At 43.7% G+C, this 23,971-nt stretch overlaps 1 protein-coding gene and 1 long non-coding RNA gene across 5 annotated transcripts in view; one reads left to right on the top strand and one right to left on the bottom strand.

The window, feature by feature from the left end:
* The first annotated feature begins 2,334 nt into the window (after positions 1–2,334).
* Positions 2,335–23,971, top strand: part of LOC127006428 (G protein-coupled receptor kinase 1-like) — a 102,390-nt gene continuing 80,753 nt past the window's right edge. Inside the window, exons 1-2 of the mRNA XM_050876380.1 lie at positions 2,335–2,423; positions 3,201–3,382. Of these exons, the coding sequence (XP_050732337.1) occupies positions 2,335–2,423; positions 3,201–3,382 (271 nt within the window). The remainder of the gene's footprint in view (positions 2,424–3,200; positions 3,383–23,971) is intronic.
* On the bottom strand, positions 8,444–11,073 carry LOC127006135 (uncharacterized). 4 transcript variants are annotated; one of them, XR_007759095.1, is made up of 3 exons: positions 10,542–11,073; positions 10,332–10,506; positions 8,444–10,261 (listed from the first exon to the last, which is right to left on the bottom strand). It is a non-coding gene; the product is annotated as an uncharacterized LOC127006135 (long non-coding RNA). The 4 variants fall into 4 exon arrangements; XR_007759094.1 differs by having other exon boundaries at positions 8,445–10,296; positions 10,647–11,073; XR_007759093.1 differs by having other exon boundaries at positions 8,445–10,296; positions 10,612–11,073.

Consider the following 23,971-nt stretch of genomic DNA (forward strand, 5'->3'; position numbering starts at 1 on the left):
GTTATATGTTCACTTTGCCATTACGTATTTTCTCTTCGGATTAAAAAGTCTGTCCGGCTACATTTTACCGAGAAAGACACAAATCACTTCTCACCCTCCCCTGTCTGCCAACGCATCACATTCATTTCTTTCTTTATTCATTTATCCAAGTTATATGTTCACTTTGCCATTACGTATTTTCTCTTCGGATTAAAAAGTTTGTCCGGCTACATATTTTACCGAGAAAGGCGCAAACCACTTCTCACCTTACCCTCTTTGCCAACGCCTCACCTTCATGTCTTTCTTTATTCATTTATCCAAGTTATATGTTCACTTTGCCATTATGTATTTTCTCTTCGGATAAAAAGTCTGCCCGGCTACATATTTTACCGAGAAAGACGCAAATCACTTCTCACCCTCCCCTGTCTGTCAACGCATCACATTCATGTCTTTCTTTATTCATTTATCCAAGTTATATGTTCACTTAGCCATTACGTATTTTCTCTTCGGATTTAAAAGTCTGTCCGGCTACATATTTTACCGAGAAAGACGCAAATCACTTCTCACCCTACCCTCTTTGCCAACGCATCACATTCATTTCTCTCTTTATTCAGTTATCCAAGCTATATGTTCACTTAGCCATTACGTATTTTCTCTTCGGATTAAAAAAGTCTGTCCGGCAACATATTTTACCGAGAAAGACGCAAATCACTTCTCACCCTCCCCTCTTTGCCAACGCCTCACCTTCATGTCTTTCTTTATTCATTTATCCAAGTTATATGTTCACTTAGCCATTATGTATTTTCTCTTCGGATTAAAAAGTCTGTCCGGCAACATATTTTACCGAGAAAGATGCAAATCACTTCTCACCCTCCCCTGTCTGGCAACGCATCACATTCATTTCCTTTATCCATTTATCCAACTTATATTTTCACTTAGTCACTACATAATATCGTCACCTTCATAAAATAATCGCCTAAGTCATATTTTTGAGCGATTTCCAGGTTTTTGTCTACATCAATTTTTCAACATGTGACGCCCATTTTTGCAGAGTTGCCTTCGTCATTCAGGGTTTGAGTGTTCCAGAATTGGCCTTTTCGTTTCTGCCTAAATCTTAAGCGAAATGAGATGATGACAGTTCTTTTCTGATTTCCTGAGTAGAAAATAATGACAGGCGGTTTGCTTACGGATAAAAAAAAAGTATGGCTGCCTTCATATTTTACCGAGAAAGACCGCGAGAAAAAAAGACCGAGAAAGACGGATACCTTATACGCTCTTAAAAAAATATATAAAAAAGAAACTCCTATTCCAATCGAACTGAACCCCCGTCGGACAAAGGATCGCCTCGCCTCAGATTCGTACCCGCGGCGGAAGGATTGGCGAGGCAAGGCGAGCGGCGACCTGATGAAGACGGAGGGAAGGAACGGTTCACCCTCAGCCACAAAGCACAAAGCCATGCCACAGGGAAATGATAATGCAACAACGGAGATGAATACGCAGACAAGGAGAGGCAGAAAAGGAGACACGCAAAGAGAAAATAGATAAAGAGACGGAAATATTAATGGAAGAATGAAGAGTTTGAATGCGTAGATAGACAGAGAAAAAGATAGACAGACAAGCAAATAGATCGGGTAAAACAGGGAATATGATTTGTTATTAGATGTTTTGAATGTCAGACAGGCACACAGACACACATGCACAGACAGAATGGCAAGGAAAAGTTAAACACACACACACACACACACACACACACACACACACACACACACACACACACGGCCGGAACCATTGCAAGGCGGTGCGTAGGGTGTGATGAAACATGAGTGGTCTTGCCTAACTTAATATTTTGGCGTCATCAGTTATATCATAAATAATGCAATGCTCCCTCTCCGCATCCAGCTCCTCGTGCCTTTGCTTCGTGGTAGATCTACACTTAATTCAGCGCCGGAGAAACCTTCCCAAAATATCTTGAATGTTCCTATCACCTGAAGCATTTATTTATTTGTTCGTTGAGAAAGAGATGAGAAAGGAATGGATGGAGGAAGGACGAGAGAAAGGGACGGAAGGGCGATGGGAGGTGGACGAAAAATTAGTCTTGAGTGTAGTTACCCCGTCACTTGAAAGCCTAACCTAACCAAATCAAACCAAGGCATTACATTCTCTCTCTCTCTCTCTCTCTCTCTCTCTCTCTCTCTCTCTCTCTCTCTCTCTGTTTATCCATCTATATTTGTGTTGCGTCGTTTGTTCTCCCTTTGACAGTAATCAGTAGTGCTCACTTGTTAGGCTCGAGCTCCTGAAGTTAACGGCAGCGGCCACTGTAGCAAGGTGAGCTGGGAGGCGGACCAAAGGCCTCGCATGTGTGCCCTGAGTGGAGGCGACCGGCCGTCACTCTGCTTTAGTCGAGCCTCCCTGGCCGTGCGGGGAGAGGGGGGCCTGCATGCGCTGTCAGCCTGGAAGGAGGGCGACCGTCCGGCTAAAAGCGTACCTGTAAGGAGTAACAGGTACTCCCACGACATTGCTCTCCCCTCTGAAGGGCCTGACGGAGCCGGGGTGTCTTTTCTCTCCTCCTTGCCGTCGTGTCGAAAAGTCTGGGTGTTTTTAGTTATTTTCAAGCTTGTGGTGGAGTGAGCTTCTCTATGGATGTATATGTTCACTTTGTATTCCTTATTGTACAAAAAAATAAAGAAAACTTACTACTACTACTACTACTACCACTACTACTACTACTACTACTACTACTACTACTACTACTACTACTACTACTACTACTACTTATTAACAGTTTATTTACAAAAGTGCATCTACAAGGCCACAACGATATATAACAAAATTCAAATAAAAAATCAATAATAATCGTAACATTAATAATTATGTATAATAATTATGATAATATTACCCTAATAGGGGAAGATGAAATGAAAGTTTGTTGACTACAGTTATGAGGATTTTTTAATATCTAGATAGTTTTTTTTAGTAATTTTGCCTGTGTGTGTGTGTGTGTGTGTGTGTGTGTGTGTGTGTGTGTGTGTGTGTGTGTCACCGTTGCCAGATTATCGTACTCAGAGCATCGTATTAACCGGCTTCTGACCCATAACAATTGCCAAGAAACACCAATAATTAACCATATTAACGATAACTATATAATTATGAAGCCAGTTATTCGGGTGGAGGAAATAATTTTTGGGTCGGAAATCGGCAAACATAAGAGGCTGAGTACGACAATCTGGCAACGTTGGTGTGTGTGTGTGTGTGTGTGTGTGTGTGTGTGTGTGTGTGTGTGTGTGTGTGTGTGTGTGCGTCACTAACCCCACGTATTCTCTTTGCAGCGTGCGGAGCGTCATGCACAAACACCTTGAGAAGATGGGCGAGGTCAACTTCGACAAGATATTCAGCCAGAAGCTCGGTGAGTAATGGAGTGTGCTTGTCACGTTTGGCAGATTATTATTATTATTATTATTATTATTATTATTATTATTATTATTATTATTATTATTATTACTATTACTATTACTATTACTATTACTATTACTATTACTACTACTACTACTACTACTACTACTACTACTACTACTACTACTACTACAACTATAGTCAATCTATGTGAAACTGGCGGACGGGCGGGGGGACAGCTGCGGGTCAGCTAAGCCCCGCACCTTGCCACACTCTCTCAACACTTCTCGCTTCCTCTCACATGTCAGCTATTTACTACCTTTAAATTAATTTAATCAAATAGCTGGATAATCCAATAAGGTCATATATTAAGATTGTTTCGTTTTTAGGATAATAACAAATATTTTGTGTAAATACAAGGACACTTGACAACGCTGTATTCCAACTTTGTTATTATCCTAAAAACGAAACAATCTGAATACTATATGACCTTATTCGATTATTCAATTATTTGATTAAATTCATTTAAGGGTAGTAAATAAATGACATATGAGAGGAAGAGGGAGGTGTTGATAGTGTGTGGCAAGGTGCGGGGCGGGGCTGACCTTGGCTGACCCCCCAGCCGCCACCTCCCGCCCGCCAGATTCTCGTAGAAATACTATACTACTACTACTACTACTACTACTACTACTACTACTACTACTACTACTACTACTACTACTACTACTATTTTTATTCATCATCATCATCATCATCATCATCATCTCTTACATATTTGGATTTAAAGTACACTTCTGACTTTTTTTTTTCACTGCGTGTTGTAAGAGCCGAGAAGGGAAGACGAAGCTGGCGTTAAGGACTGTGCTCTCTCCTCAGCTGTTTCTTTTTTTTTTTTGCCTAGAATACTCAAGACCACCACCACTACTACTACTACTACTACTACTACTACTACTACTACTACTACTGCCACAACCACCACTCTCACTATCGCCACCATCGCCATCACCACGCTTCACGTTCTCGAGATGAGGGGATCAGAATACATGGTCCTTCATTTCAGGTCTGACGTGAAAAGGCAAACAAAAGGGGTGGAGTGTAAGCATTTAAGATGTTGTTTTGCTGCCAAGTCATTACCTGAGAAGATTGGCTACTTAAAAGATCAAGGCGCAGCTGCTCAAAGGTTTTATGTGTGTTGGTTGTGTGGGTAATGTGCGGACACGGTTATCATTACCAGCACCGTGGGGTAACCAGTGAAAAGTGAGCTGTGGTAACCCGGGTCTGGCCAGGATCATATTCCTCATCGCCGCTCACACACTCACTTTTGACAGGGTTTTTGAAGGGGTATTGGGCATTTCCAGAAGTACATTTATGACCCTAGTGGTAGTTTGACTCCTTTTCTGTACCTTAAACGTGAAAAACACACAGGAAAACCCGATTAACCCGGTAGCAGCGACGGGCCAAATTTGTGGCTTTACCGTGTAGCAGCGACGGGCCAAATTTGTGGCTTTACCGTGTAGCAGCGACGGGCCAAATTTGTGCCATGATTTTAACCCCCCAAAATAGATGATACATAAATTGATCACAAAAGCTTTGATATATATTATGAAATGGTTTGTGTGAGTGATGATTTTTTCTCATTTTTCTCGCTTAGAGGGACCATTAAGAAACATGATCCCCGCTGCTACCTTAAACTCCATTTTAGCCTTTGGAAATCTATGACATGAGAGGTGTAAGCGTCTGAGAATACCGATTTTAGGGGCCAATGCGACACCCAGAGCACGCGCAGCTATACGTATACCCGTAACTTTACTTCTATTGCCATAAAAAAAGGAGATTTATTACTTAAACGATAATGATTCCGCCGCAATAAGTTTAGATTATGTGTAAAAGCAGCATCGTAAAGAAAGATATTACTTGATGTCTACAATCCTTCAATACACTTTTCTGTCACTCTGCAATACTTCAATACACATTCCCTTCACTCTGCAATCATTGAATACACTTTCCTGTCACTCTGCAATCATTCAATTCACTTTCCTGTCACGCCGTCTCCTCAGGTTCCTTTAGCTCTGGAGGAAAGTAAGGTCTCTGTTCTCATACACTTTCGCATTTCACATCAACTATATACTTCCAAAGTTCGAAAAGGAGATAAATCTGATTCTCATGATTTTTTATTTTCACTTTCATGGTATAGAGGTTTGTTAATCCGTCCGCTGCGATTGGCACGGATTTTGCCTTCACTGGTAGCCTGGCAACATATAGCCCCAGGTTTTCCTCTGCCTCTGTGGTGGATAGTGGAGTGTTTCCCATGTGGTATTGGTATGCTGGATATCCCCTCCCAATGTGCATGACTACATTTTTCTTCACTGAAATGCAGCAGCCACTTTTTCTTCCATTCGTGCAGCTTGGTGATGTCTGTTTGTAGGAAATCCGCAGTCATAAACCTCCAGGGTCATAAAGCTACCCATTGGAAAAGCCTTATCAAATGTGTTTGTTTGGGCACCGAAATGTTTATGAATATGTCCCTAAAGGTCTGGTGTGCCATTCCATAAGGTAAAGTTAGGAGCATACGCTATAGCTGCGCGTGGCGGCGGTGCTTCTCTCCGTCCCGTTGGCCCTTTGAGCCTGTTGTGCAGCGTTGCCAAACTATCGTACTCAACGCATCGCATTTTCGTAGTTTCTGACTAATAACAATAGCAAAAGAGAACGAAAATCATCAGTAAATAACTTAACTTAACGCCAACTTTAATTTTCTGTTGTTATTTGTGTAGGTACAAGAATTTGAGGCTTAAAAATGATAAATACAATGTTCAGTACGATAATCTGGCAACGCTGCTGAGGTGGGAGAGAACCCCATCACCGCGGGACACAGTGTTGCCACAGCTTACCTTACCCAGGCTCCCTCGGGTACTCATTTATCTACCATCTCGAAAGAAAAGATGAACAACTGGGTGAGCTGCATGCTGACTGCCCAGGCCGGTGTTCAAACTCATGCCCGTAGATTCGTAGTTAGGAACGCTAATCACTGCACCTCGGAAACAGTAAGAAGCCAACTTAATATAATTTTTTCATTGTCGCTTATAAGGTCGTATTTTAAAACATTTCGTCGCCCAAGTTCACATATTTGACATGGCTTTCGTAGGAGCTGTAGGCCTTTCCAGGGGTAGTTTTATGACCCTGGTGGTAGTTTGACCCTTCTTCTGTGCCATGAACCTTAAAAAACACTCATGAAAACCAGATTGATCCCCTCTTCGACCTTTAGAAATAGTTGATGTGAGAATCGATGGTGTCTTAAAATACGGCCCCTTGCCTTATAACACGGGCATGTCGTCTGTTTCCCTTCCCTTTCTTCACCGCGCATGGCACTGCTTGGGGTTGCAGCTCCAGGTTTGCTCTCACTCCCCTCCCTCCTCCCGCCATCACCCCGTCAAGCCCTCCCCCGTCCCCCCCCCATCACTCCGTCAAGCCCTCCCCCGTCCCCCCCCACCACTCTCCTTTTCTCATATCTTTGCACCACTCTCCACCCGATATTCCCATCTCTTCGTCCCAGATAGCTAACCACTCCCATCCCTTATCGGCCATTCGCCCATCAACACCTCCCTCGACCTTTCCCCTCACAGAGCTTTTTACACGTCTTTTTTTTTTTAACAGTTCTTTCCCCCAACCCACTTCCCACGTACACAGGGTGGTTTGTTTTGTGCCTTTGTTTTTTTTATTTTGATTTCTCCCAAACGATCCTTTTTTAGAGTTTAAATCAGTTGTAAAAAATCATGATTTTTTTTATAAAAAGATTAAAAAATCGATTTATTTGATTTAGATCGGATTTTTTAAATCGATTTTTTTTTATTTATTTAAATGATTTTTTTTTTTTGCATTAATCTTTGTTTGTTTCCACTGATTATTTGTTTCAGTCTTATGAGGACATTTTCTTGTATTAAACTTGGTCACTGTTAAATGAAGGTAAGGTAAAAATGTTAAATGAAAACATAGTTTAATATATGTACATTACCCAAGATGAGTTTTTCACATAAAAATCCTAAGTAGCATGAAGGCGGTTCAAGGTGTGGCAGATTCCAGAATTCCCATGAGTGCAGCGCTGCCAGTTCGACCGCCAATTAGCAGATTAGCACTCTCTCCCGGCCTACCCACCCACAACCCACCTGTTTATCTCTCTCTCTCTCACTCTCTCTCTCGACCCGGGGGAGGGACCTAGGGGGACACACCGACCACCACCACCAGCACCACTACCAACACCACAACGTGGCAACATGGGAAAAAATCTCTGCCACATGTCATAGAATTTATACAAATCCTTGTTATAATCCTAAACATCGACACTCATTGTACTATGTAGCTTCCTTTACTATATACAGAATATATAAAATATCGCTTTCAAATAGCACATGGATGGGAAATAAGAGAGACGCATGTACGAAGGCTGATTTGGCAGCATGGGTAGAGGTAAACGACGATACCAGCTCCACCCTGAACCGCCTTCTTGCTCTGAACAGACTATAATAGTTTATCTTTTTTTTATTTTGAATAATTTTCTTGTAAGAGATGGCAATGATTCACTGGTGCCTGACTTGCTAGAGGACCAGTACAGGATCAGTACAGGACAAATAGACGATACTTTTCCTCTACAACTGCTTCACATGTTCTTCCTTTTTCCTTATATATATATATATATATATATATATATATAGATATATATATATATATATATATATATATATATATATATATATATATATATAATTTAAATCATTAGATATTTTACTCGATATAACACTTAAAGCATTATAAATACGGTATATTTAATTTTGATTTAAATCATGATTTTTTTAACTTGGATTTAAATCGATTTAAATCAGAACAACCCTGCTTTGAATGCCCGGCGGTGACTCTTGTTTTCTGCTAACGTAGTTGAAAAGCGTTTGGCAATCCCTACCACGCAAACACCAAGGGAACTAAAATTTCGCAAACTTGTTACTTCAGTGACGCGCGTGCTCGCTCTCTCTCTCTCTCTCTCTCTCTCTCTCTCTCTCTCTCTCTCACACACACACACACACACACACACACACACACACACACACACACACACACACACACATCGTTTAGTCACCTTTGTATAATTTAGTCCAAGCGTCACGTCGTGAGGAGACAGACACGCTCGGAGGTGTGAGTGTGCACATAATGAGCATCGTTTAAGAGTTGTCCGTTGACTTGAGCAGAGCCATTGACCCTCTGTTGATATAAGTGTCAGTAACATTAAACAGTTTTCCCTTTCTTGACTTTTATATGCTTTGAGCAGGTCAATGTTCCGCTGAGGTCCTGCTTTTTCCTCAACCTGAGTATTGTCTGAAAACACTCGTCACCATTTCTTTCTTTTACCACAATTTTTCGTGGTATGCCTCCTTTACAAATGATATTTATGTACTAAATTCCTACTCGAAACGTGCAAAAAACTGGTATTTGTTGTTTTCTTTTCTGATACTTAATAGTACAGTTGAAATTAACTATACCTATATTAGTGGACTTAAAAATTATCTTTAGGCGACGCACTTCAGGTATATGTATGGTGTATACTTGTACTATCCAGTATTTATCTGCTGTTCAGTAAGTTGCGTTCTTTGATTCAGTAGAGGGTCATGACCTGTACTTGAACTTTCCTTTATATTACCAGTTGGGCTTCCTCTCTCCCCGTCTTATCCTATCTTGGAGATGTTCCCACGATAAAAATGTTCTCGCTTTGAGGAAAGTAATAGTGGAGACCACATCTCCATGTGATCCGAAGTTTGACAAACTCTGAACTCTATGGGTCGTATTATAAGACATTTCGTTGGCCAAAAACACCTATTTGACAAAGCTTTCGTAGGAGTTGTGGGGATTTCCAGGGGTAGTTTTATGACCCTGGTGGTAGTTTGACCCTTCCTCTGTACCATGAACCTGAAGAAACACTCATTAGAACCCGACTAACCCCCTCTCTGACCTTTAGAAAGAGCTGATGTGAGAAGCGAAAGTGTCTTGTAATAACAACCTATAAGACCGGTGAGTAAGTTTACCGCAGATCAGGGCTCTTCGTCTGTCGTCACCACACTGTCCTCGATTCCTCGACTCGCGTGTTAAAAATAGCCCGTTGTAACACACATGACGGGCAGGTTTTCTCAAGAACAGAGTTGGAGTTTGTTTATCGATGAAGTCCTTGCCTTGTATAGCGACTCTCCAGTGGTATGAGGAGACTGACCAAGGGCTAAAAAATAAAAACAAAAAAAAAACAAAAAAAGTCTGAAATGTCTCTCCTATAGAGGCAGCAAGAGATGCTAAAAGGAAATGTAAATTGCTCGCCTGAGGTGCATCTAAAACAGGGAGGGTTATATCTTTTATTTATTCCCATCACCCAAGCTCCTTTGTTATGAGGTATATATTTTGTTATTGGTCCGCTCCTGTCTATGCCTGCACTCGATTTTGTCTTACGCCTCCCTGGTGTAGTGGTTAGCATTCTTAGTTACGAATCTTTGGTCCCGGCTGGGCAGCATATTTCTTTGATATAAACACATTGGACTGACACCGGGCCGCACGCAACGCGCAGGTTCAAAATATTGGAGGTGCAGCTGGCGGGGTGAAGTATTATGCCTCGGTCACACATTCACGTATCAAGCCACTTACGCCCACGCACGAACAGAAATTGGTAGTCGGCAACCGCTTACGTAAGTACTACGTAAATGTCCCGTAATGCGTATTTACGTACGTGGGCATACGGGGCGGAGACGGGGGGTCGCTACGCACCACCCGAGCGTGCGTGGGGAGCCACGCATCTCGCAATGCAAGATGGCGCCACTATAAACACTCGCCTGCGCCAGAACGGGCTGAGCCGACCATCAGGCCCCACCTGGAAGAAGCCTTGGGCCGACCATCAGGCCCCAACTGGAAGAAGCCTTGGGTCGACCATCAGGCCCCACCTGGAAGAAGCCTTGGGCCGACCATCAGGCCCCACCTGGAAGAAGCCTTGGGCCGACCATCAGGCCCCACCTGGAAGAAGCCTTGGGCCGACCATCAGGCCCCACCTGGAAGAAGCCTTGGGCCGACCATCAGGCCCCACCTGGAAGAAGCCTTGGGCCGACCATCAGGCCCCACCTGAAAGAAGCCTTGGGCCGACCATCAGGCCCCACCTGGAAGAAGCCTTGGGCCGACCATCAGGCCCCACCTGGAAGAAGCCTTGGGCCGACCATCAGGCCACACCTGGAAGAAGCCTTGGGCCGACCATCAGGCCACACCTGGAAGAAGCCTTGGGCCGACCATCAGGCCACACCTGGAAGAAGCCTTGGGCCGACCATCAGGCCACACCTGGAAGAAGCCTTGGGCCGACCATCAGGCCCCACCTGGAAGAAGCCTTGGGCCGACCATCAGGCCACACCTGGAAGAAGCCTTGGGCCGACCATCAGGCCACACCTGGAAGAAGCCTTGGGCCGACCATCAGGCCACACCTGGAAGAAGCCTTGGGCCGACCATCAGGCCACACCTGGAAGAAGCCTTGGGCCGACCATCAGGCCACACCTGGAAGAAGCCTTGGGCCGACCATCAGGCCACACCTGGAAGAAGCCTTGGGCCGACCATCAGGCCCCACCGGGAAGATGCCTACCGGCGCAATAGGCAGCAACGTAAAAAAAAAAAAAAATAAATAAATAAATAAATAAAAAAATAAAAAAATAAAATAAAATAAAAACTGATCTAACCTATCCTAATAATATTAAGCTAGGCTCGATTAGGTTAGGTTATAGCCTAACCTAACTTAACGTTGGCCCTTTACGTTGTGGGCGGGGTCATCACTAGTGCCCACCGGAAAATCGGGTGTAATACATCACTGAAATATGGCCCTGGGCAGTCGGCGTGCACCCTACCCATGGAGCTGTTCATCCTCCCATTCCAGCATGTCGATAAATGGACACCTGTGGAACCTGAGAAAGGTAAACTGTGGTAGCCCGGATGTGACCCCTGCCCTGTGTCCCGGGGTAATGGTTCTTGTCCAGCACAGGCTCAAGGGCTAATGCCTCCACAGCTACAGCTGTAGCTATTGCGTACTGAGAGCCCCGCTGCACAAGTCCTACTCAGGCTCATTCCTGTGTTGTCCAACTTATTAATGTAAGACTTAACCAGAATCTTCACTCATCGTCATATCATATCAGTATATTATATATGTAGACCTAAAGCTGATATTTATATTTTGGCATCTATTTTCTCTATAGGACCAACATGTAGCAGCATTTTGTTATTTGTTCTTTACATAGACCTTGGTCTGTCTCCTCTACCTCTCTCAGCCCCTTTGGCTGTCGCCACCCTTCGTGTTATAGTTGTACAATCAATCACTTCATAATTCAATGATCTTAGCAGAATTTGCCTAGCTTGTGTGACAGGTGAGCTAAGTAAAGAAATGTGAATATTATTTTCTGGGCGGCGGAGACGTCAGGTACGAGTACCCCGCCCGCCAACAGCCAATCAGCAGCGTCCTTACTTACTCGGCTAGGACCTAGGGATCCAGCTGGCAGGGCTATAAAGAACTTTATCTTACCGGCGGAGGGCAGGCAAGGGTGTTTATGAGCTTAACATCACGCGTCTTCCTCTAGGTCTTGAATCCGTGGACTCAGGAAACGGGAGAGTAATTTTGCAGGGATCGCTATGGATTAAACAAAATTGAAGTTTTGCGTGATTGGTGTAAGCACGGGCTGGTCGACGAATGGCTGCCGGAGGTAGTCTGTCAAGATCTTGGTCTGTCATTGGTGTAGCCACGTGTTGGACGAATGGGTGCCGCAGCAGACATGGGAAAGGTAAACTTTGGCAAGCCGAACATATAATGAGGAACCACGCATTCCCAACAAGCTCTGAAGTTAAGTCATCACTAGTCCCCACCGGAAACTCGGGTGTAATACATCTCTGAAATATGTACATATGGATAACATGTGTCCAGAAAAGGAAACACATTTATAATTAAAGTCCCAGGCCATTTTCGTACACATGTTATGTGAGATCTCAATGGAACCAGGAAAACGTTTATTTTCGAATTGTATATGACACTTTAAACTAGAGATTGGACTGAGGTATACAGTGCCGCAGTAGCCTGATAGATGCAAGGAAGTTTTAAATGCAAGAAGGGAAATGAAGTGGCATTTCCAATTTGTAAGGGAGTGAAAGTTTAAATGTTACTGTGAATGAAATCAAGAAGGGGACTTGAAATGTCTCTGTAGAGAAATAGCTTTTGAGAAAGAAAAGTAGGATTGTGTCTGCTCAGAACTGCTCAGAAAAGTTGATCCTTGAAATCTTTGCTGTAAAGGAAATAAGAGCAAGCGGATTGTGTCACGTTAAAAGGTAACTGCTCAGAAAATGTAATCTTAAATCTTTGTTGTAAAGGAAGCAAAAAAAAAAAAAAAAAGTGAATGCGGAAAGTACCAGTGAAAAAATAGAAGGAAAAGGTCACGAGAGCAAGTTAGCTAGTGACCTTGAAACACAAAAAACAGCAACCAATAAGGCGTGCCAATGAAAGTCTTTAAATAAATGTTCGCACCAGCCAGGCGAATACGTGGCGAGTAGTTAATGAACCCTGAATAGCAACAGAGGGAACACCCGGAGGAGGAGGCGAAGGAGGAGATGATGTGGTTATTGGTAATGGCGGCGGCGGCGGCGTCGGTGGCGGTGGTGGTGGCGGCGGCGGCGGCGACAGCAGAAATAAAAAGTGAAGGAGCGGCTCCACTCCTCATTAATTGTAACATGAGGACAGCTACTAATTGCATACGTCTCACACACACACACACACACACACACACACACACACACACACACACACCATTCTCTCTCTCTCTCTCTCTCTCTCTCTCTCTCTCCCCCCCCCCCACCCCTGAGGTACTTGACGACAGTATTGATCTGCGTCTTCCAGCTTCAACAATACCCTAATACGCAGGTACACCTTCGCTTCCCATACACTAATACGCAACGTGACAATGCACCCAAGAATACTCAGGCGGCGGTGGGGATGGAGGGGGACTTACTCACCAGTGGACGGCTTTTCATTAGTCTGTTGTGTCGCGGAGAGCAACCCGTGCAACCTCAACCCCTGTTCGTTACTATGACTTAACTTTCGAAAGGTTTTGGGTTTTGACGGACTCAGCGGCGCGGGTACACAACTTCGCGGGGAGTAGTTGGACGGGGCAGGCGAGTTTCTATCACGGCTGCATTCTGGTGTTTGAAAAAGGGGGGGAATGTTGGAAACTGAACCCTTCTTCGTTACTATATGACTTAACTTTTGAGAGGTTTCGGTTGTTGAAAGACTCAGTGGCGCGGGTACACAACTTCGCATGGAGTAGCTGGACGGGGCAGGCGAGTTTCTATCACGGCTGCGTTCTGGTGTTTGAAAAAGGGGGGGAATGTTGGAAACTGAACCCTTCTTCGTTACTATATGACTTAACTTTTGAAAGGTTTCGGTTGTAGAAAGACTCAGTGGTGCGGGTACACAACTTTGCGGGGATAGATGGACGAGGCAGGCGAGTTTCTATCACAGCTGCGTCCTGGTGTTATAGGGAGAGGGGAGGGGAAACTTGGGATGAAGGGATTCAAGTATAAACCATCTGAAATAATTTTCCGATGCCTGTGTGAATTTTGATATGGTGTGGGTAGAGGACTGCGAAGGGATGGCCCGAGCTTCTGTTACAGCTACATGAGGGCGAAGGAAGGAATGCTTGGGAAGAAATGATTCACGTTTGGTTAGATGGATGTGTGCGGCAATACAATGGAACTGGATCGAATCAGGAATGAAAGAACGGGAGGAACAACGAAGGTAAGGAAGATATCGAAGAAGGTACTGGAGAGAAGACTGAGGAATGCTCGGGAAGATATGATTCATGTTTGGTTAGATGGATGTGTGCGGCAATGGAACTGGATCGAATCAGGAATGGAAAAACAGGAGGAACAACGAAGGTAAGGAAGATATCGAAGAAGGTACTGGAGAGAAGACTGCAGTGTCCCTTCTACGTCATGAAAAGAGGAAAGGGATGTGTAGAGAGAAGTGGTGGAGATGAAGATGCAGGGTAGGAGAAGGATGGAAAGAAAGCCCGAAGTGAAAGTTGGAGTGCAGAAGGAAGGATTTGATTGTAAAACTGGACGATGCTAATGATCGGTCTGGGTGGAGGACAGTTTTCCAGATAAAAAATAACCCCACGTAGAAGTTAGAGAGGATGCTCCGAGAAAAGAAAAGATTCATGCGTAACTCATTTAAAGAATTATTTCGTTACCTAAGTGAATTTTGGAAAGATATGATTGGGTTACACAACTTTGCTGGGAGTAGACGGAGGATGCGCGTTTGTCACAGCTGCGAACGCGTGTGTGCATAGGTGGGTATGGGTGGGTGGGTGGGTGGATGGGTGTGGTTGTGGGTATTTGGGGGTCGGGTGGGGGTATGGGAGGAAAGGAAAGGAAAGGAAAGGAAGGGAAAGGAAAGGAAAGGAAAGAAAAAGAAGGGAAAGGAAAGGAAAGGAAAGGAAAGGAAAGGAAGGGAAGGGAAAGGAAGGGAAAAGAAAAGAAAAGAAAAGAAAAGTGGCGACATTTTGGTAGAGTAACGTATTAGGTTGAAAAAATATATATACACGCCAACTTTATAACCTGATTGCATACTTGGTCATGTATCTTAGTTACTCACACCTCTTTTGTTTGTTTTTTCTTTTTACAATAAGAGGAGGTGAACCAAGAGCAATGCATAGGGATAAAAAAAAAAATCCTTAACATGCTGCCTCTATAAAAAGAAAATAACAGATCCTAAAAAAATGAAAAAAATGACACTAGGACCGGCATTATAAGACACCTTCGCTTCTCACATCAGCTATTTCTAAAGGTCAAAAAGGGAATCAGTCGGGTTCTAATTAGTGTTTCTTGAGGTTCACGGTACAGAAGAAGGGTCAAACTACCACCAGGGTCATAGAACTACTACTGGAAATGCCCAAAACTCCTACGAGAAAGCCTTGTCAAATATGTGAACTTAGGCGACTAAATGTTTTAAAATACGACCCTAGGTGTCTAAGTACTTCCCTCTTGATAGTGTATAAGTCATTGGAAAGAGAACTTACAGATGAAGGGAGACTTATAGAGTTTACCAGTGTCACGATTATTTTTTTTTTGTGACCTCTATCGCTTTGAATCATTTCCTGTTCTACATTGTTCTGTTGGTCCTTTCCTCCGCGTTATTTTCGCTCTTAAACGTGCATGCTTTCTTTCGGCCACCTCTTTTGATTCTTTATTGTAGGAGCAGCGAGTAGCGGGCTTTTTTTGTATCATTGTTTCCTTTTTTTGTGCCCTTGAGCTGTCTCCTTTGCTGTAAAAAAAATGCTCACTTGTGTAATCTCATTTTCACTCATTCATCCGTCCACCTTTCTGTTTCTCTGCGCACCTGTACTTTCACGTTTACCACTTATTTGCACTTACACTCTTGCTTTCCATTCTCGGTTGTCATCTCCACTTTTTATTTCACACAAGGGAATATTTGGCACGCGCACCACTCTCACGCTCGTTTCACGGTTACTGTTATTTTCGTTTATTTTCCTGCTTCTCGGTCGAGGTGCTTCCAGCTTTTATGAAAATCGACATTATGGGTACTAGCGGGTCTTCTTTACCCATACGTAATTGCTGTTCAGGCGTCAACATATTCTGGTAACAAGCATATGGTGGAAATGTCGCTTCCTCGTCTCAAGTTGCAGAATTTGATGAAGGAGGAGTCGCGAACATTCTGATAATACGCCATAGTAACGACACGGTCTTTTCTATACCTCTTTTTTTATGGGTACGGGGAGGAATTGGATGAAGAGATGGATGGAAATTACTCTCCTGACAAACACACACACACACACACACACACACACACACACACACACACACACACACACACACTTTGCTCTCTCTCTCTCTCTCTCTCTCTCTCTCTCTCTCTCTCTCTCTCTCTCTCTCTCTCTCTCTCTCTCTCTCCTCGTATAAACCTTAATTAATTCATCATATTGTTGTACCGGAATAATAAGCTCCTTGGTGGCTTTGCGCTCCTTACGTCATGAAGTTGCCGTGTAGATTAATAATGACCGTAAAAAAATAAGAAAATAATAAATAACAGTCATCACGCTCGGCTTTCTGATCATTTTTCGTCGCTTCTCTGCAGGTGGGTGAAGCAAGTCTGTAGTTTGTCTTATATGTATTATTTTCTACCTGTATTTAGACTCGTTCCCCTCACATTTAGTCATATCATTAACCTTCCCTTTCTGCGCTATATTATGGAGAAGGAGGAGGAGAGGAGAGGAGAGGAGAGAAGAGAAGAGAAGAGAAGAGAAGAGAAGAGAAGAGAAGAGAAGAGAAGAGAAGAGAAGAGAAGAGAAGAGAAGAGAAGCAGCAAGAGGTAATAAATTAACGAAACCAGTGGAGTTATAGGAGATACTAAAACTAATATTTAGATTAACGTAACTGAAATAAGAGGAAGGAGGCAGCCACCTTACGACCTACCCACATAAGCATTGAACATTCCCTCGCCCAAGCACTCACATTTGACGAGGCTTTTATAGGAGTTTTGAGCCTTGCCATGGGTAGTTTTATGACCCTGGTGGTAGTTTGAGCCGTCTTCTGTACCATTAATGTGAAAAAAATCATTAGAACTCGATTCATACTATTAAACATTTAGTCGCGCAATCACTCACATTCGACAAGGGTTTCATAGGGGTTTTAAGCCTTGCCATGGGTAGTTTTATGACTCTGGTGGTAGTTTGAGCCTTCTTCTGTACCATTAATGTGAAAAAAATCATTAGAACTCGATTCATACTATTAAACATTTAGTCGCGCAATCACTCACATTCGACAAGGGTTTCATAGGGGTTTTGAGCCTTGCCATGGGTAGTTTTATGACCCTGGTGGTAGTTTGAGCCTTCTTCTGTACCATTAATGTGAAAAAAAATACTCATAAGAACTCGATTCATACTATTAAACATTTAGTCGCGCAATCACTCACATTCGACAAGGGTTTCATAGGGGTTTTAAGCCTTGCCATGGGTAGTTTTATGACCCTGGTGGTAGTTTGAGCCTTCTTCTGTACCATTAATGTGAAAAAAATCATAAGAACTCGATTCATACTATTAAACATTTAGTCGCGCAATCACTCACATTCGACAAGGGTTTCATAGGGGTTTTAAGCCTTGCCATGGGTAGTTTTATGACTCTGGTGGTAGTTTGAGCCTTCTTCTGTACCATTAATGTGAAAAAAATCATTAGAAATCGATTCATACTATTAAACATTTAGTCGCGCAATCACTCACATTCGACAAGGGTTTCATAGGGGTTTTAAGCCTTGCCATGGGTAGTTTTATGACCCTGGTGGTAGTTTGAGCCTTCTTTTGTACCATTAATGTGAAAAAAAACTTCATTAGAACTCGATTTGTTTGTTATATGCCATCTAGCTGTATATAGAGAGTTCCCTTCCATTTAGAGTCATATTCTATACATTTCTTTCTCCAAGCACTCACATTAGACAAGGCTTTCATAGTAGGAGTTTTGAGCCTTGCCATGGGTAGTTTTATGACCCTGGTGGGAGTTTGAGCCTTTTTTCTTGACAGCACAGAAAGTTAAGGGCAACAGAAAAAAGATACCCCCCCCAAAAAAAAGCCCGCTAAAAATAAGGCCTCCAGTTCCCTTCTGTACCGTTAATGTGAAAAAAAAACCACTCATTAGAACTCGATTAATCTCCTTTAAGGGCAACAAAAAGAAGGTGCAAAAAATAAAAAATAAAATAAAAATAAAAAGCCCGCTAAAAATAAGGCCTCCAGTTCCCTTCTGTACCGTTAATGTGAAAAAAAAAAAAAACTCATTAGAACTCTATTAATCTCCTACTCGGCCTCCGGAGAGAGCTGATGTGAGAGGCGGGACTGTCTGAGAATACCGACCTAATTACTGTGTGTCTGTAGTCCAACGCGAGGGATGTTCTCTTAGAAGCCTTAGCGGCCCTTTGTATGGAGCTCTTGCCTTTGACTCAACTAATTCTGCACCACTTTTTTTCCTTTCCTTATCTCCCATAATTAGGAGTCCCTGCCCTCCTTCCCATTTTTTATGTACTTTCCTACCTTTTTCCTTTTTTTTCCTTTAATTTTCTTACTTTACTTTCTTCAGTTTCCTTTCTTTGCATGACCTTTTACTCTTCATTTCTTTAATTCCCATTTTTAGTAGGCCCTTGCTTTTCTTTCCCTTCCCTTCCCTTCCCTTCCCTTCGCCTTTGCTGTCCTTCATCTTCCACCTTTGATTAGATAGTTAGTATAGCTTGTCACAAATAGCCTCGTAAGGACCAGCAGGTCTGCTGTTGTTTGTTCTTCCTTTGTGTTCCTTTGTGTTCCTTCCCTTCCTTTTCTTTTCTTTCCTTTCCTTTCCCTTCCTTTCCCTTCCTTTCCTTTCCTTTCCTTTCCTTTCCTTTCCTTTCCTTTCCCTTCCTTTCCTTTCCCTTCCTTTCCTTTCCCTTCCTTTCCTTTCCTTTCCCTTCCTTTCCTTTCCCTTCCTTTCCTTTACTTTCCATTCCATTCCATTCCATTCCTTTCCTTTCCTTTCCTTTCCATTCCATTCCATTCCATTCCCTTCCATTCCATTCCTTTCCTTTCCTTTCCCTTTCCCTTCCCTTCCCTTCCCTTCCCTTCCTTTTCTTTTCTTTTCTTTTCTTTTCTTTTTCTTTTCTTTTCTTTTCTTTTCTTTTCTTTTCTTTCCCTTCCTTTCCTTTCCTTTCCTTTCCCTTCCTTTCCTTTCCTTTCCTTTCCTTTCCTTTCCTTTCCTTTCCTTTCCTTTCCTTTCCTTTCCATTCCATTCCATTCCATTCCATTCCTTTCCTTTCCTTTCCTTTCCTTTCCTTTCCTTTCCTTTCCATTCCATTCCTTTCCTTTCCTTTCCTTTCCTTACTTTGTTTTCTTTACTTTCCTCTCCTTTTTCTTTCTCTTCCAAACTTTCTTTGTTTACTTTTCTTTCGTTTCTTCTTTACTCTTCAACTAATTCTGCACGATCCTTTACTTTTCCTTGCTTCTCTGTTTCTATCCCAATCCCTGCTGTACACTGACACAGGAATCTTTCTCTTCATATAACTTAGCCATTACCGTCTATACATATGCTAACACTCCATGGTCTCTGCTGCCTAGTGCCTTGAAATACACGTTTATCTGGGTTTATCTGTGTTCATAACTTCTCTGGGCGTGAAGAAAGTATGGTAAAGGACGGGACACTTGCACAGGCAGCTACGTAAGCCTAAAAACATCCTCTGGTGCCCCGTGCCCCTCAACTCCTTCCCCTAGAGGTCTCGAGCCAACCTTCCCCAAGCCACACCACCACAGACGAGTGCCGACGGATTGTGTATCATATTTCCTCACTGTAGGCAGAATGGAGCGTCGCCTTACTGTGCATCTGCGCTCTATATCATTGCTGCTTTGGCTCTGTGTTAATACTATAGGGTACTGGATCCATTTTCAACGTGCTGTAGTGAATGTTAATGTTGTTGAATCAAAGTGGATGACGATTTTTGTTTCACGGGAACGAGGCTGGAGAGACAGGAGGTTGTGAGCGGGTAGAGCTGGCAATGTTTTTTCTCTTTTTTTAATTGAGTAGTTTTTTTTGTTTTTTTTTTGAGTAGGGTAGTTCAGGATTGCCCATCAGGAGACCATGTTGAAAGACTGACTTGAGTATTTTACAGAATGGCAATGCTGTTTAAACATTGTAATTTACGGATTTACATTTTTTTTATACAGGAAAGGCGGCTGCCAACACCATAACAAAACAACGAAGTATCCCGCAAAGCACTACCCGCACAAACGAAAAACAAGTTCAGATATGCATAATTACATCAGGTTGGAAAGGTGTTTTGATGCAACCTCCTAAAAAGCGTTCAGGTAGCGGGAAGGAATGAACACAGACCGAGGAAGGTTGTGATGAGTGTTTTTAAGGAACGGAGGAGATAGACACTTGTGGGTGATTGGTGTTGGCGTGTATACCTGGTTTGGAGTATTACCTGGAACAGTGTGAAGACTTAAAAAAAAAATATGTGCTGAGGATGGGTGGTGTTGGTCATGAATGCAGAGGGACGATGATGAGTCTTAAGGGGGTTGAACTGACGTGGGTGCTCGGGGTTACTGGAGGAGTTTGTTGTCGTGAGAGAGTTCTGCGAAGGTGTAGTGATGCGGGAGCAGGATACGGAGTGGGCGTAAGGAGGATGTTGATGTGTGTGCTGACAAAGCGAATGAAGACGAAATGTTGTTTTTATTCGTCTTCCTTAGTCTTTTATTACTTCTCCCCCTCCTCCTCCTCCTCCTCTTTGTCCTCTATTCATTTTTATGTCTCACTTGTTCCCTATCGTCCTCCTCCTCCTCCTCCTCCTCCTCTTTCCCCTCCTCCTCCTTTTTCTTTGTCTTCTTCTTCGTCTTCATTTTTATCTTTTTTCTTTCTTCTTCTTCTTCTTCTTCTTCTTCTTCTTCTTCTTCTTCTTCTTCTTCTTCTTTTTCTTCTTCTTTTTCATCTTCTTCGTAAGTATAGATCGTGTTCTTATACTGCGCAGTGTGCCGGACATAGCGCTTACCCATCTCTTCCCCATTCGGATTCGCACGCTTTGGTATAGGAGGACGAAGAGGCTTCTCAGCAAACGATATCAAGAACTGAACGTTATTGATATCACACACCCGAGCACCTCACATGCGTCACTACCTATAAGAAACAATCCGTTCGAGGCACCATCTAGCGATATACGTTAGCCATTGACCGCCAGTACATTCGATAACCTGTAGCATTTTACCGGCGCAGAAACACATCACAGGATACGAAAACGCCTACGATATCACCCACAGCCACCCACGCACTCAGACCCCCACGCATCCATCAACACTCACAGACGCAACGCACTCAAACACACGAAAACACCCACGCTAACATAAAACCAACACGGCAATAAAAGGAAAGGGGGACCGTTATCACACACACACACACACACACACACACACACACACACACACACACACACACACACACTGAAACAAAGGAACATTCTCACTATGACCAAACAGTAAAACATCTGAAGTACTTGTGTTATAGAGGAGGGGAGAGGATCGCTGTGGTAAGTGAATATATAGTTGGTATTATAAGACACTTTACTATCTCACATCAGCTATTTCTAAAGGTCAAAGAGGGGATCAATCGGGGTCTAATGAGTGATTCTTTAGGTTCACGGTACAGAAGAAGGGCTAAACTACCACCAGGGTCATATAACTACTACTGGAAATGCCCCAAACTCATACGAAAGCCTTGACAAATGTGTGTACTTGGGTGAGGAAATGTTTAGTAATACTGCCCTATGCTGTGCGCGGGGCCGGTGTGCGGGGTGGCATTGCATGAGCTGGCATGGGCGTGATCATCAGCAAATCCGGTCCCTCCAATGCCCGCCTGCCCACCCTCCCTCCCGCCCGCCCGACGACTGCCTTGTTGCCCGCTCACTACCCTCGGCTCAGAGCTTGACGTGGGAAGGGTTTGTTTGCCTGTTCGCAGCTTCTGTTTAATTCTGCTCTTATGACAGAGGGATGGAACGCTGGTGACAGGCGGATAAAAAAAAAACCTTTGGATAATTGAACTGCTGTAAAATTAACTAATGTCAGAAGAGGATTGATAAGAATTCCTTTTTTTTCAGACATAAGCTTAATTTTTGCATTTTTTCTTCCTGATGTAAGTATTAAGTGGAAAAGAGCGTACGAAATGGAACTGCCTGACATAAACCACTCGTTCCTGTGTGCTAAAGGCCTCAATTTGTTTTTAAATCCTACCATTTTTAAGGAAACTGAAAATTGTAGTAGAGGATTGTAGCTGAACACAGAACACTTGACCTTTTTTGACATGCTTTTGTTTCTTATATTTAAATACAAAGCCTTGATACGGCGCCATGTGACCACTAACACAGATGTGGCGCCATGGGATTACTCGGCCGATCAGTCAGTCAGTCAGGTAGCAGACAGAAGACCTACACAATAAGCTTAAGGACTAGAAGAGGCGACATCGACAACAAGTGTGATCCGCGGAGGTGAAAAGCAGTTACTAGACGCACCAACACAGGAAAACAGGAGCCACAAAGCAGCGGAAAGGTACAGGCACAGGCGCCAGACAAGGCCGAAGCAGTGAAGCGTTTGTCCATTATAACAGTAATAACGTCAAGGAAAAAAAAGGCGTGTGAAATGCAGTGCTTCAGACGGCGTGTTAAGCGGCGGCTAATTGAAGGTTGTCCAGGAGTGTGCCGGGCGTGGCCGAAGGCATCACTGGGTTACCCGCCCTCGCCCTACAGGGACACAAGGAGGCGAGGGGACCCAACGACACATTCTCTCTCTCTCTCTCTCTCTCTCTCTCTCTCTCTCTCTCTCTCTCTCTCTCTCTCTCTCTCTCACACACACACACACACACACACACACACACATACACACACACACACACACACACACACACACACACACACACACACACACACACACACACACACACACACGTTAACGCACGCAAACGCACGCAAACACACACACACACACACACACACACACACACACACACACACACACACACACACGGTGTTGAGGGTGTCATTGTCATGCACTCGGCCCGACACAGCTTCGCCGCGCCCCCTTTACGGCAAGTAGCAGGAAACCTTCCCGCTATAATTAACCTGCCAAGGTGAGCCAGCCAGCCCGGGAAAGGGTGTCGGCCTAGCGCGGTGCAGCCCGCCTCCCGGGGTGGTAAACTGTGGCGGGGAGGTTGCTCTGTCAGCGCCGCTGGGAGCCGCAGAGAAAATAATATGCATCAGGATTTGCTTTTGAGCGTCTGACTTTAAGTCCAAAGGTAAATGAATATGCTACATGTGCATATTTTTGCTGAAACGAGAGTGTGGCAAGTCACTCTTAAGTTACTCGTGTGTCTGTCTAATATCTGCATGTCTACCTGTATGTCTTATCATATATTTACTATTTATTTACATGGCAGATGTTTGGGATTTTCAGAGCACCATCAGAGGTGTTCAGTCTCGGAGGCATCTCTGAGTCAGGGGCTGAGTGTTGATGCTTCGTGACGGCCGTCGCCGAATGATTCCTTAGCTGTGGCATGAGGCGTGAGGCCCCGGCGGCGGTGCCTCGACCCACGCCGCCGCACGCACACAGTTATGTTTATGTTTATAGTCCTAAAGTGGAAAGTATTTTTCCCCCGCTTTATAGCTCCACAGTATAGTGTTACTCCGTTAAAGTAGTAGTGTTTTACGGGTCATTCAGCGGCACGCTACACAGTCGAGTCTCACGCAACCTTACCTGCATCAGACCATACGACCGGCCTAGATTTCTTGTACGGAAAAGTTGGCAGCCACGCAGGCAGCAGGTGTGGCTTGAGGGATGTGTCTGGTAAATGAAAACAGACTTTGGAAGATTGCATTCCTTGAAAACTTTTGAACAGTACACATGAATAAAGATACCGCAGAGCCATGGAGTACATAGAGGTGTGTAATTCGAGGTAATGTGGTCACACAGAATGAGTGAGGCCAAGGCTGTCGAAAAGACTTTACATG

Source organism: Eriocheir sinensis, chromosome 32 (genome assembly GCF_024679095.1).
Source record: "Eriocheir sinensis breed Jianghai 21 chromosome 32, ASM2467909v1, whole genome shotgun sequence".
Lineage (NCBI taxonomy): Eukaryota > Metazoa > Arthropoda > Malacostraca > Decapoda > Varunidae > Eriocheir > Eriocheir sinensis.